The sequence below is a fragment of the Numenius arquata genome, chromosome 3, assembly GCF_964106895.1.
Source record: "Numenius arquata chromosome 3, bNumArq3.hap1.1, whole genome shotgun sequence".
NCBI classification, from domain to species: Eukaryota; Metazoa; Chordata; class Aves; order Charadriiformes; family Scolopacidae; genus Numenius; species Numenius arquata.
The window spans coordinates 58,242,530-58,257,513 of NC_133578.1; the positions used below are offsets into that span (position 1 = coordinate 58,242,530).

General features: G+C 36.9%; 1 protein-coding gene across 6 annotated transcripts in view; it reads left to right on the forward strand.

The window, feature by feature from the left end:
- The window catches only part of OXR1 (oxidation resistance 1), a 284,062-nt gene that overhangs the window by 251,492 nt on the left and 17,586 nt on the right, over nucleotides 1–14,984 (forward strand). The window contains exon 1 of one of the 6 annotated variants that reach the window (XM_074145353.1): nucleotides 11,129–11,318. The exons of 4 other annotated variants lie outside the window; for them this stretch is intronic. In XM_074145353.1, the coding sequence (XP_074001454.1) occupies nucleotides 11,184–11,318 (135 nt within the window). In that variant the 5' untranslated portion in view covers nucleotides 11,129–11,183. Of the gene's footprint in view, nucleotides 1–11,128; nucleotides 11,319–14,984 lie in introns of those variants that run through there. One more of the 6 variants, XM_074145354.1, reaches the window with a different exon arrangement.

The window sequence follows — 14,984 nt, forward strand, 5'->3', positions numbered from 1 at the left end:
TTCAGTCAAGTACACTGATAGTTTTCTGGTATTTATTATTCCTCTGTCTAGAATGTTGAATACTTATTGGTAAGTCTCAAAACAGGGATGAGATAACAAAATAGGAAAATTAATCTATTAATGACGTGTTTTTTAATAATTCAGTAATTAACTTCTCAGTTATAAGTTCTTCATACATTAAGATGCTGCTGCATGGATTTTAGTAATATACTGTAACTGGAACTATCGCTTTATTGTTTTATAACAAACACTTTTCTTCCATGTGAATCTGTGTCCACTGTGTTTCTATGGACACATCTTTACCTGTCTACATGGCTTTGTTTTGTAGTGTACATACAGTTAAAGCACTTGTAGTCTTGTGCATTCAAGTGTCAGTCAAAAGTTTGATGATTCTTGTCATATATATTGTAGAAGTATCCCATCAGCACTGTTTAGCTTGAGTTTCAGGACAGCAATTGCAATCTCTGACTGTAAGACTGATTTTTTCCTTTTTCTTCCCCCTGCCCCGCAGTAGAGCATGTTGAAATTAGGAAAGTCTATAGTTGTGTTTTATGTGGAGTGTAAAAGAAATTTTTCAAAACTGCAATAGTCTAACTACAGGTAATGGTTTTCTTCTTGGCTCCAAAACTTAGAAACGTAGTAGAACTCTGACTTCAAACTTCTCACTTAGCTGAAGTATTAGGCTGTGGTTTTTTGATCTGCAGCTCAGTGGTTTTTTTGCATTGAGCACTTTTGCTTTGAGACACTGAAATTAGTATTTTAAAAGCATGTCTTTTGAATATTCATGTTTTCAACATATATATTGCTTGAGTATTTTTACCAGCAGTGTATTTCGGTGTTGACTTTTGTTCAAAGCCTTTATAAATATTTGATGTTTTAAAATTTGGTCTTTTGGAACACAGGGATCGCTGGCAAGTGATCAATATTATGGTTTAAGGCACAGTTTCTCTTTTAATGAGCTCTTCAGTAACTTTGCACCTAAATATGATTACAGAATGATTCTGTGGAATGATTTCCACAGAAAATAGTGCAAATCTTTCTTCAGGATTAGAAGTTGTAACCTCAGGAGTTACTTCTGAAAATAGTAGAGGCAGTACTTTTCCTACATGTATTAAAATCTGTAAGTTATTTACTACAGAATGAGGTCATGCCTTAAGCCTTTATTTAGGTCTTCTCTGGAAATAATTGTAGAAGACATATGTTGTAAATATTGCTATTTCCATGTGTTATGTGAAAATTATGTCAAGTTTAGTTCTTTTAATATTACTGAATAATAATTTTCTGGATTTACAATTTAGTGTGATTAGTGAGATGGAAAACTTTTTTAAAAGCTGTTATGCAAGTACAAGAAATATGCTAATGTGGTCTTCTGTGCATTTAAATTGAGTAATGTGACTTCTTATGACTGACTTCTAGCACAAATCTGAAAGCTGTTAAAAACTTTTTTATCAGAAATGTTTGACAGTACCAGCTGGTTCAACCTGTCATTACATACAACTGCGTTTTGGTGGCTTGTAAAGTATGTGCCAGAAAGTATTGGTACATACAGGGAATGTTGTCATACCCATTATTCTCATTGATTTTCAGTCATTATTTTCAACCAATATACTTATTTCCTTTAACCCAACGAGCTTTTTCTCTGTCAGCTCTTGACCCAGGTGTAATCTAGGATAGGAGGTGAACAGGATCATTGAAACCTTTTTGTGGGTATTGGGATGAAAAATAGGCTGCTGTCTTCAGAACAGAGTGATGGAAAAATTCAGGGTGGAAGGGAAATAGAGAGCAAACTCTTGATGTACAAACACATTGCAATGTGCTGTTGATCTACCGAAAGAGGAAGCTAGTGGGGGTGCTTTCTTTTCCATATGTGCTCCTTCTGCTGTTGTTGTACAGTATCTTAAAACCGGAGAAGCGGGGAAGAGGATTAATGGGTAACCCAGGTGTGGTGCTCTGAGACAGCTTTTTCTTCTTCGATAACAGTTCCAGCTACGGCTTTTTATCAAGAGACTTTAAGGAAGTACTCTGCTTATTTTTTTTTAGTGGAAAACTATTTGTGATAAGGAACAAGCAAAAGCAAAGATCAGTAACGTGAAAGAAGTAGTAGGGTTGGGTTTATAAGTTTATCAGTTAATAAGACTGAACTCTTAACTCTGAACTTACTCCAATTTTTCATCTGCTTATGCTTTCTTCTTCTACCTGTATACAGAGTAGTCTATTTCCTGTCAGCCTTTTCCCTGAAGTAATCCAGTAGATGTAACCTCATCTGATCTCATGACAAAGAGATAAGACTCCCGCCTAACACTAGTTTGATCAAATACTGCACTGTATGAAGCATCCAAAAAAAGTAAAATCCAGGAAATCCTTTAGCTGACTCTGTATTATATGCTGCACACTTAGTAGATAACCATGAAATGACTACTAAGTCAGTTATTTCTCATATCTAACAGCACCATCAGTAAAGGTGGCTAATTCGTAGTCATCAATTAGAGTTTAAAACAAACTCTGTGTGGAGTAACCTTGTAGCTCCTGTTGTTCTGCCTTCCTGAGAGGCCTCTGCCTGTCCCATTGGCAAAGCTCTTTTTAGAAAGATACTTTTTCACTTAAGATCAGTTCATGCTAAAGACTTGTCTATGGTGTCTGCTAGATGTGAATAAACAAGATTTTTATTTTATATATTGAAATGAAACCATGCTGCTTGTTTCTTGGAGATGTTATCCCCATCCATTTTCCTCAAATATCTCTTTTTACCACCTTGTATTGAAGTGAATGAGTGCACACCAAGGAAGAGGCTGTTTTGGGTTGTGTGGGGTTTTTTGTTTGGGATTCTTTTACCATCTGTACTGAATCTTTGAGGTATAGAGGTATGTTTATCATGGTATTCTTTATTTTACCCGGTATAAATTCAAGTGCTAATGGCTTTCTTTGTCTGTTAGCACAAATAAATAATACTGCTTAGAAACCTGTGTGTTGATAAACAAATGCTTTTTCCAAAGCGCATTCTGTACTTGTATCTAAACATGGCAAGATTTGACAGCAAGTTGACTGTTTCTGTCGTGGAGTACCTTGGAAACAACTTCCATTGGTCCTTTAAGGTATAATTTTGTTCCCTGTTCAAGTTGTGTATATAGTAATGCGTGTAGAAATTAATGATGCAGTGTTCAGGTGCTTGCTGTTAGATAGCTGCTGATGCATTAACATCATTTTGTTGCCATTTAGTACCAGAGATTGAAAGCATTAAGGAGTTTTCACCTAGTGCTGCTAAATGCATGGTCCCACAGTATTTGAAAGCAGGGTCCTCAAGCAGTGCTGATAGGATTGGTCTTATGCTTGAAGAAGTTTAAAAAGAGTGAAACGGAAAAGCTCCTTGAATTCTCCTACAGTCTCCAAGTCCTGGTTGAGAAATGAGTTTTCAAGAAACACAGCTATTTACTAATTTCTTATGGCTGCATAAAAAAATTGCTTTTCTAAAAGAAGTGTTCTTGACATTCCCTGTAAAGGATACATGTTATTCTATTGCATATATATGGAATATTTAAAAAAAAAAAAGAAAAGAACCGCCACACTTCTTCATAGAACAACTTGAAGAAAGATTATATTAAATGCTGCCCAGTATATGTTATTTTCTGTAACCTTTCTTGCAGACTCTTTAACTTTTTTAGTTCAGGAAAAAAATCTGCACTCTTAAATTGAAAAAAAAAAAAAAAAAAAAAAGAGGTTGGGGGATGGGATGTGATATCTGATTCATCAATCCCAGAAATTTCAGTTATCCAGTTATTCTACTATTGTTTTCCTAAAACGGATTGTAAAAACTTGGTGGGCTTGTTTCCACTGCTGTTGCTGTATGAAGTGGCATGTGGCATTTTGAACTTGACCATTGGAGGAAAAAGACATGGAAAACAAGTACTCATGTAAAATGTCGTTAACCAGATCAGATAGGTAAGTCGACTTTCCACTGAACTTGTGTGCACATAATGCGTGCTGATAAGCTCCAGTATTTTTCTACAGAAGTTGGCATGTGTAAATAATCCATTAAAATCTTTAGAGAATCAGTTTATCATATCTGGGGAATAAGGACAACTGAAACGGATTTTTCCAAGCAAGGTTTTTACTGTTTTAATAACACTAGATACAAAGGAAATTGCTGTGTTCTAACACAGGGAGGAGGGCACTAGAGGGGAAACAATGGAAGTGACTAATGTAAGAAACATTAGTGCATAAAGGAGAAATAACACCATTTGTGCTTTCCCATGTGAGTTTTATCATAAAATTTTTGCACCTTTTATTAGTATCTAACTAAAGGACTAGTTGGTCGCTTGGGCAGGGAAGGGAGCGAAAGAAAAGAAATCAGGATGCCTTATATCAGGATACCTTAATTTGCTTATTTATTGCATCTCTGGGTCTGTGAAGCTAATTCTCAAAGTTCATGACATTTCTTGAACAATACAGAAACTTGGTCTGTTGTATTCTTTAAGTAGTTAACTTTCTGATAGGGAGCTGGAAAACTGGGTTGCACCATTATATTGACAGCATGTGTATAAATGCAGTTTTTATTTCTGTATGTGATAATGACTTATTGATACAGACTGCTAAAGACTGATACAGTCTTTAGATTCCGATTTGAATCTAGAACAATCAGACCAATACCTATGTAAGGTACTACAGTTGTTAAGTGTCTTCATCATCATGCAATATTGGAAACACAGGATTTATGCTGATGGATCAGATCTCTGGTCATCAGGCAGAGTATTGATGCAAAAATTAAATATATAATTACTGACTGTGGCCACAGTGAAATGTTTCAGAGGCATTTAAGAAATTTAATCTTGGGCACTTGTGAAGAAATCAGTTAAAGACGTCCATTCCTATTTAAACCTGAAATCTGTTAAGGAAATGGAAGAATTACACTGTACTAGAATAATTCTTAATTATTTAAAGTGTTGATTCTTCCTTCCTTCCCTTCCCCCAACTTGCCCCTGTCATTTGATCTTATTTATTGCTGTTACTCAGCATTGAGTCATACTTCAGGTCCACATAAATCTAAACACTCATCCACAAGGTATTTGAAAACAGGAAATTTCTTGAGTTAGGACCTGCAAGTGGGTCTTAAAGCAGTTGGAAGCACATCTATCTTATTGTTTTCATTAGCTTTTCAATTATTTGAAAAATACAGAAAAACAGTTTGAACTAAAGCTGTCTAGAAGTTAACTTCCAAAATGAAGCATGAGTTGGTAGATATTTGCAAATTATTTTTCCCAGATTCACTGGATCGTGTTCTGGACTTGCATTTCATAATCATTACCTACCTTTGTTTTTGCATACTAAATTTCTGTAGAAAATGTAGATACAATTCTTCTGGAAAGCAGTACTCTGTAGTAACTCACTTGTCAAACTGAATTTCAATTGGAACTTTAGCTGTGGCCTTAAAATGTTTACTGGATCAAGCCATTAGTTGGAAATGAAGTTCTACCTCCCTGAAATGGTATTGGAGTTAGACACAAAACAGTTCAATGTTAACAAAACTAACTTCTGGAGCATCTAGAAATTCTGTTTCTGTGTATTTGTAGATTCATGAAGGTCATAAACAGAGATTGTTTCCTGGTCAGGTAACATCTGAAGAAGATTTTTTCAAGATGGGAGTGTTGCATGTAGGTGCCTAAATTCTTTATTGGATCTGGACTGTAACTTGCAACACTTCTATATTAAAATGGGCGTTTCAGTTTCAGTATGCACGGCTGACTTCAGTTTTTGTATTCTTAATCATGTTTTGTTGATAAATTTTTCTTCCATGCCTAAACTTCAGTACTCGGATGCCAGTGAAACAGCTGTTTTTTGTGTCTTACATTTCAAATTGTGGTACGATCGTAATGCTGTGTGACAAGCTGGATGATGCTGGATCAGCAGAGAGAGAAGGAAGTCTGGAAGTTGTGGGCTTCTTGAATGAAACACTGCACACACTGTAAAGATGCATCACATTAACAGTCCTCAAAATAAGAAAATTTTTCCAGTATGTTTCTTGAAAGGTTGTCTCTTTGTGATAGTGTATTAGATATACAAGCTAGATCGTTGTTTGGTTTTTACTTCATGCGTTGGCCGTTAAGAAATTGGGTGTGTTGCTATGCACGTGTTGCTGTGCATTAACATTACCATGTGTTTTGCTCTTGTGCTGGAGGATGAAAGTCTCTTGAATTTCAGCAATCATATGCAATATTTAGAAATGTTTCTGTTATAAATTTGTTTTGTGATCAAAGAGAGAAACTCTGGTGCCCATTGACAGAATGCAATTCCCTTTGTAGTGACTGGTGACTTTCATTCTTGCTTTTGCAATTAACTTGAACAAATATTGTACACTCTCACGTTCATGCATTGGATATTTCTTGCTTTTCTTTATTTTCTCTACTATTGGAGTCTATTTATAACTTGTAAGTGAAAATTCAGATGTTTTCATTACTTGGAGCTTTCCTGTAGTTGAAATCATGAATGTGGAATTGTACCTGATGGTTATTTCATTTATCTGAGAGAGAGAACTGGGGCAGTCCCTCTGCTAAGAGTTGAAGTGGAGTCATTCAACTAAAAAGGTTGTGCTTTTGAGACTTTTAATGGCTTTCATCTACCTTTGAAAATCCCGAGGAAAATTTTGTGGATGGAAAAATGCTGCTGCTTTTTTCCCCTTCCCCTAAGCTGTTGAGAGGAAACAAAGGATGACTTCTCAAATTAGACTTCCTTTCCTACGGAAACATTATCAGCCAACTAAGACGCTGTGCCAGTCCGTGTTGTACTGGATACCACAGGAGGTGGCTTTTGTACTGTTCAGTGTGTTGCTTGTAGTAGGGAAAGGGGGAAGGGACCAGACCTCAGGTAGCTGTAATCCTGTGTTAGCTTCACCTGCTACAACTTCTACAAAGATATGGTTGTTCTAGAAGACAAAGTAGTAGTTTTTCGTAGGAGCTGGTACCTGATTTTGGTTTTAACTGCATTTTTTAAAATTTTAACTGCATTTTTTTTATTTTTTAACTGCATTATAACTTCATTACTCCTGAGCTTGGCACTCTTTTCTTACTCATCTGAAAGGCTTTTTGTACCAAATAGAACTTGTCTGCCTTTTTTAAAGATAAACCAGACCTTAATTCAGCTGACTTTTGTATGCCTTATATCATCAAAGTATGAAAATGCCTTTTTTTTTTTTTTCCCCCCACCTAGTGGAATTCCTTCCAAAGATGACAATTTAGGTGGCTTGAGCATCTAAATTAGGTGTCTTCCTAATTTTGAAGTTCTTGGCAATTTGTACCTTAAAACTATAATATAAGGAGTAAACATACAGGATGTACATCTCTTACCAGAGCTGTAAAATGCTGCTTTAACTTTAAAAATATTGTAAAACTATAATAGTTTAGAATTATAGAGTTCTTTTCTGTCACATTACACTAATGTATATTGAAACGACACTATTTTGAACACTAGTTGAGGTAGCTTTCAGTTTTTTCTTTAGGCTCTTTGATGATGGGAGTTTTTATTACAATCTGTGAAACAGGCCTGTGAGATGTAATTAAATAGAAATCTCATCTCTTTAAAAATGCATTCTAACAAGCAGATAGGCTACTGAAAGGGAAACTAATGTCATTGCTTATTGATTTGTTTGTTCCCAGGCAAACCAATACCATAGCATGAAAACAAGCTTTCTTCTTGACAGTCAGAAATGCAAATGATTTACGAATTGAACTGAGGCAATTGAGTTATAAAGTCTGGTTCCTGTGATTTATGTTTTTCTCAATTTTCTGGGCTGCTTCTGAAATTGGAGTATTACATTCTGAGAAAATCTTATTTTATACATATGCCTCATATATAATCTTCTCGGAAGACGCTTGGGGATGCTTATCTTCAGTGCACCGCATCTATGACTTTTCATCACAAAACCCGGTCACCTACACAGCCGCTTCTTGTGGAATCAACAGCAAGTTCTAAATAAACTGAGTAATTATGCTGCTTCCCGGCTCAGCCTCAGTATCTGTCTGGGGTAACCACCCACCCTTAAGAGGGAAGGAGCAGGGGAAATAATTACTTTTTACTAATGTAATATCACTTAAAAAGCATGCTTATTAAATATAGGGGTTGTAGAATCCAACATCACAACTTTTCTATCACTGTGGTATCAGGACATTGCGTTAGCTGCTAGGTGAAACAGAATAATGCCATCTAATCAAACTGCAAAGATGTTCTTTCACACCCAGCATCCACTCTTCCTGCTTGAGTTTAGAGAGTTACTGTACTTACTGCCCTGGTTCTGGGCTACGTCTTGTCAGCTGATAACTTTAAATCTGGTATGGCAAAAGGTGTAAGCTAGATAATTGATTTGGAGTGCAAATAGGATATTTGATAAGTTGTACCTGTATTTGTTAGTACTCTCCTTTTTCTCTGCTGCACTTCAATATTTTTTAAGACAGTTTATTGAGAAAAAACATTTTGAATAACAATTACTGAAAGGACTATGTGCTTCGGACTATGTGCTTTGGAACAGGTTGCCCAGGGAAGTTGTGGATGCCCCATCCCTGGAAGTGTTCAAGGCCAGGCTGGATGGGGCTTTGAGCAACCTGCTCTAGTGGAGGTGTCCCTGCCCATGGCAGGGGGGTTGGAACTTGATGATCTTTAAGATCCCTTCCAACTCTAACCATTCTATGATTCTCCCTTAAACATTGATGGTGTAGAGATATTTAGCTTGGTTACAAACTAACAATGACAAGATTATCATCCAGCATAATTAGATACGTGTTGGTTTGCTCTGTTGTCTAGGTAGCAAATAGGAGGATGCTCTTAAGTGTTTGCTGCTGTTCTGCACAGCTGGTCTGAGCTGGTACTCCTCTCTAGAATCTTTTTAATTAAGAACTTTTATGGCAAGACAGATATTAATTATCAACAAGATACGAGGTTCTGATACAAATTAACAGATCAGTAGTATAATCCATAAATGCACAAAAGAATAAAAGGGCGGTTTATTTTATCTATCTTACAAGGGACGTTCCTGGGGTCAGGCTTCTTGTGTGGGCTTCTTTATCTGGCAAATAGAAATATATCTTCCACCAGTTCAGTAAAAAGATACTTAAAGGGATGGAGTGGGTGGAGGTCAGTCTCAAGAGAAAGCTTTTGCCACTTTTAGGACTGCGCTGTCTTATAATGGTGCTCGGGCTCTCACCCCCCCAACTCCCTCCCTCCAAGGCCCCGCCCCCCCCGCCCAGCTCCCGGAGCTGCTGCTGCTGAAGGCAGAGCATCAAAACCCACTGGCAGGAGGTCTGACAGAGAGACTTACTCGTGCATTTATTCGCCTTAAACTTTGCAGCTGTAATTAAGTGAAAAAGTGAGTTGTCAGATCTAACAAAGAAATTTATTGCTCTCTTTTCTTTTGAGCGAGTTTTTAAAATCCTTTTGAGAAGCTCTGGGAGGAGCCAGTTTTACTTGGGGAGAAGCTAAAAACTTCCAAGTAAGTAGTTTTAATTGCTTAGGTTCAAATGTTCTAGAATTAAAAATGGTGTGATGGCTGAGATTTGTTTCTCCAAAACTGGAGGAAGAAAAGAATGTGTTGACTAGTGTTAGGGAGGAGTTTGTTTTATCTAATAGGGGAAAAAATGCCGGGGGGGTGAAGGGGATGGTCACAGGAGGACTGCCAAAAGAGGCTGGGGGGGGAGTTAGCTGTGTGGCTAGCTTTTGCTTTTTGGTTTGAAGTTGCATGGCCAGAGATAGTTTGAAATAAGTTTTTCTTTTTCTGCATATTCTTGATTCCTTTAAGATTTGCCAAGCTTTGGGGGGGGCTGTAGCTTGTATTTTATTTTTTTTTTTATATTGATTGTAAATGTCTCGTTTGAAACAGTTTTAAGGCTCTCCATCTTTTGTTCTTGTTTTACCTCAATATTAGCTCGCTTATTATTAAAAAATAAAAAATAAAAAATGGGCATATGGTTTGTTGTTTGAATCTTACACCATTTGATTGTGGATCTACTGTATTATAATATATTTGAGTTTCCTAAATCCCAGCTTTCAGTGTCCCAGTGATAAAAATGTTCTTGCTTGTCACCTTCATAATTCTCATAAGTTGGAACAAATTGATTTTTAGAGTTACCAGCTCCTGAGAAAGATAATGTTTTTCTTTTCAGTAAAACCTATCCAAATTGTGTTGAGTTAGACGCTAATGCAAGGTGAGGTGTGCCAGTGCACAGTCTGCAGTACAGTTAAGTACAAGTTCTGGCACTGATTTTCTCTGGTTGGGCACCTTGGCTTCTAGATCACGGCACAACAGCACGAGTGAGCAATGTTTTAATGTTTTGGTGCTGCCTGACGCTGCCCTGGTCTGTTTAATACTTTTACCCAGGACTCTGAGCATTGGGTGTTTTTGGAGGGCACGGGAGGAGGAAAGCCTGCAAGTGCTACTACAAGGAAATTCTCAAAGGGTTGCTGTGCATATTGCTGTTGCACACGCCTCTTTAAATAAACATCCTACCTTAAAAAAAAAAAAAAATCAAGATTCCAGAAATACTTTATTGCTGGGCCTTTGGCTTTGGGACAACAGGACTAGCATTTAACCCATATGATACAGCAAGTTTGGCTTATAGAGAAAAGGATTCATTTTTTTCTTGTAGCTTACAAAACTGAAAATGCTGTGAGGGTAACAGTTCCCGACTGCTTTAAAGCCCTTTTAAAAAGGAGTCTTTTTTTAAAAAAAAAAATTCACTGAATGCTTTTTTTTTTAACTGGTTCTGGACTCTAAGAAGTAACTGACAGGGCTTCTGTACAGTTGTGAACATAAGATAAACTTATTTTAATGTTGAGTGCAAATTTGTTACCATTAGAACTTGTTTCTGAACAATTCGAGTGTAACAGGCTATTGCAAGCAGTTCTTGGGGATTTTTTTTTTCATACTTTTCAGGACTGCATAAGAAAAATTAAGTTATTCTGTGTCTTTAAATATTTTAGGCGTTTAAACAAACTAGTGCTCTGCAACCACACTTGAATACAGGAAACCTTTCTTCTTCTGTGCCGTCATCATTTGCGATACATCCCCCTACTGTACACCCGCTCATTTGTTCCCGGCTGTGTCAGTCAAATGTGTGCGTCTAGCAAACTATCCTGTCGCTGTCGTGGGGCTCTGCCTGTGCCTGGAACTGACAGCAGGTACAGACAATGCTTTCAAACAGCCTTGAATGATTTTCTTATTTTTATTATTATCTTTTATTTCTTCTTTAGTTTCATTTTATTTTAAAGAAGGGGAAATGTCTCGTCTCTGGTATGGGAAGAAGGGAAGAAAGCACCAGCCAGTTAATCATAAATACGCTCTGGTAATTTTCAGTGTAGTATGTTCATTTCTGTTATTGCATTCTTGTAATGTTGTGGTGCAGAGACAGTTGCTGGAAACTTAAATTTTGAATGTGTAAACAGGATGCTAAGTCACAAATCTTCATTATTTTTAGGTGAATAACCTAATTGCTGGTATTCCATTGGCATTAGAGGAGAGAAACTACTTTCAGCATTAAGGGGTTCACCAATTTCAGGGTGGCTTCCGCTCCCTTTTGAGTAATGTATTTTTTTCAACAAAAATGTGATTTATAGCTAAATACCATGAACAGTAATTTGCATTGGCGTTTAATTAGAAAAGTGTAAATCTCCTGAGTTACCATTTGATTATACCTTCTCAGAAGTCATTCAACTGCAGGAAGGTGTGATGGAACTGAGTATGCTGTAGTCCCACTCTCAAATGTATATTGAAAGGGTGGACCGATACCACTGTTTTTACAATTCATTAGATTTATGTAAGTAACTGTGGTGTTTTTTCAGTGTTGTTTTCCCCAAATAGTCTTTAAATTTATAGTAGTACGTAAAGGAAATGGTTCTCAGTGAGACTTGCAAAACAGTAACATCTTGGGGATAGGGAGGAAGTGATCATGACAATACACTTGTTGTGCTTTTACCAGCTGGGAGATCTGGAAGATATTTTCCATTCAGACACTGCCTGTGACAGGCTTTTTACTGACTTTAAGAGTTACAGATCTCTCGGTTTTGGTGCACCCTGTTTTTGGAGGTGCTGTTGACTTTGGTTTTTATTTTGATCTTTGTTTGTAGCCAGGTTATGTGCAGAATATGAAATTGTCATGTGGCAACAACTGGGTTTGTAAACATGTGTTCCTAACTAACAAAATATCTTTAAAATAATAGGCTTTTAATTTTCCTCTGTGGCAATGGAATGTAGAATGGAGATGTAATTCCTAAATTAACTCAAATGTAATTTGAACATACCCTGTAGCAGTGTAAAAGTTATCTGCAGTTTACTAAGAGTGTATTCTTCAATATACATATATATACATATATATACATATAATACATGTACATGTAATATACATATATAGGTATATTTTGCCCAACTAAGTAAAGTAGTCATATCTCTTGTTATAATTTTTTCCCTTAAGACCAACACTTCATTTTAGCCAAACTCTAACTATGCTAATAAAAACAATAGTTACCAGCTCTTAAGGAGAGGTTGAACCGAAGCAGACTATCAGAATCTTCTTTGCTGTGAGAGAGGGAGAGAGGAGGTTATTTAAATGCATATAACAAGTCAAATCCAGAAAAAGGGTATAAAGTATCTACAGATGGGAATATTTTTAAAATGTTGCTATGTCGACAAGACATGCTCTGTTCTTAAAGTTGTTTTTTTCCTTCAATGAATGATCATAAAGCTAATGTGCAAGTGTAACCTTCTTATAGAAAAGAGGGAAGGAGTATTGGTACCACTACTTCTGTTATGCAAGACAAAGTGGGAAGCAGATTAAAGAGGCTGGCAGCATTTGTGAACTACATACAGGTTTTTGACTAAATGTTTTGTTAATGGTTGTACTGAAATTCGGATGAACGCTCATCTGACATGAAATAACATAATTACTGGACCAAATGGAGTGATACAATAAAACAAGAATGCGTGCTTGAAGCAACTAAGTCGCCCTGGATTATTTACCTCAAAGGCTTTTGTGATTTTATGGTGATAAAGTAAATTAGGGTTGAGCATTGCAGGGGTTCGATATTTTCTCAGGATAAGAGATCAAAATTTTGGTGACTAACCAATGCATTGTGCTCCCCCTTCTAAAAGCCAGTAATGTTGACTTCCCACTTTTTTTTGTAAATCAGTTTGGTATTTACTGTGTCTTTTTATTGTACTACAACACAAGAGATGCCAGTAAGTTTCTAGAATGTCAAAAATGCAGGCAGCCATTCTTTCTGTCAAAGCACTTTAGACAAAAGACATCAGACAATGTAAGAGAACAAAAGGGGGATTGCCTTTTTTAGGAATGCTTGCCCAGATGCTTTGTAGAGCATCAATAGGCAGCATAGCCAAAGGGGACAAAACCATGGAAAACTTATCTTCGGCATTTATATTATTAGGATTATTATGCAGAGGAAATTAAAGAGGTGTTGGTTTTAATAGCTTGAATGATTTGAGACTTGCACAACTTCTGAGGTTCTTAATTTATTGGTTAACTGTAGTTGGTAAGCTAATGGCTGTAGTGCTTTGGCTGTTATGGAGATATAATAATAGGGGCTTACAAGTGAAAGATGAGAATGTAGTACTTCATCCCGGTGGATGTCAGAACTGCAAGGTTGCATCGCATCAATAATACTGCTACAAATATCTGTTTAAAGTCAGCTTTCCATAATGATTTTTGGTTTAGAGTAATTGAGTGAACTGATGATCTGAGTCTCTTTAAAAATAAAAAAGCAGAGCGTGGTCCAGTACTTCCTTACACTGATCACTAAGCCTAGAACCTTTCCTTGATGGGAGGTATTTGCCATACCCACTGTCCTAAATAATTAGGGGGTTTATGCATATACCTCGACTAGATCTTCCATTTAATTATTAGGTGTTACATTGTTTGCAGTTTTAATAATTAGGAAATATTAGGCCTCACTACAAATGCAGGCAAAGTACAGTAGCAGATGAATATTTGAAAGGCTTGATTATAAGTTGAAAGAAAACAAATGAGTAATAGAGGCTTATATTTTTCCCTGTATGTTTTCAATGGTCTGTGCAATCTGAAGTTGATCCTTAGTTGATCCTTTTTCTGATTAGAGTCAAACATTTCCATACTGGGCTGTGATTCAGTTACCTACTTCTAAGCATGTGTAACGCTTTGTCATACCTGAGAGGATCTCTGCATGGCACTATGAGAACAGAGATGGAACCTTGCTTGGCCTGCATTCTCCTGGAGTGGCAGCTTGAGGTCAGGCATCAGGTGCTGTGGTTTCAGCAGCTTGAACCTCTGGTTTCTCTGCTTGCTAGTGCTCAAACTTCCTTAAATGGTTTTGCAAGAGAGTGGGGTTTTATTGGTAATGCTGCTACAGGTCTCTTTTAATTTGGACAAAGTGAGTTAAGGTGACTGGCCTGTCTCTTTAAGAGAGTAATTTTCATAAATCTAATTCTTAGTTCTTTGTACAAACATCCTAAATTTTGTTTAATGCTTGCTCCTGTTAAGTTTAGTTCTCTTGCTGGCATTATCGTATCTCTCAAATTAATGATTTCTCCTATCTTGAAAAAATAGCTTGTTACATAGGTTTCCAGACTCAGTGTAACACGGTGTGCTGCAGGCTTTGGTTGCTTTCTTCTCAAGTTCATTTATTAATTGTGGATATTGCTGATATTTTAATTTATCTTCAGTGTATGTTAATTACAGCTTGGCACAGTTGCTGTGGACTTAGAGCACTTTGAGGCAGATACTTAACAATCCATTCTGTGAAGCTGTGGGGACAATACTGATCACAGGGAAAATGTTGCTGTCGTTTAATGTACTGGGCTCTTCTGTCCCTGCTCTGGGAAACACCTGGGTGTGCAGACCAGTTCTGAGACGTCAGTTTTAAAGGTATTGAAAGAGAGAAAGATCTGCAGTGCCAGCCAATTCAGGGGACTGCTGTGATTCTCCTGTCCCTCTTATCTGCTTAAAATGGCTAGCTCTCATACC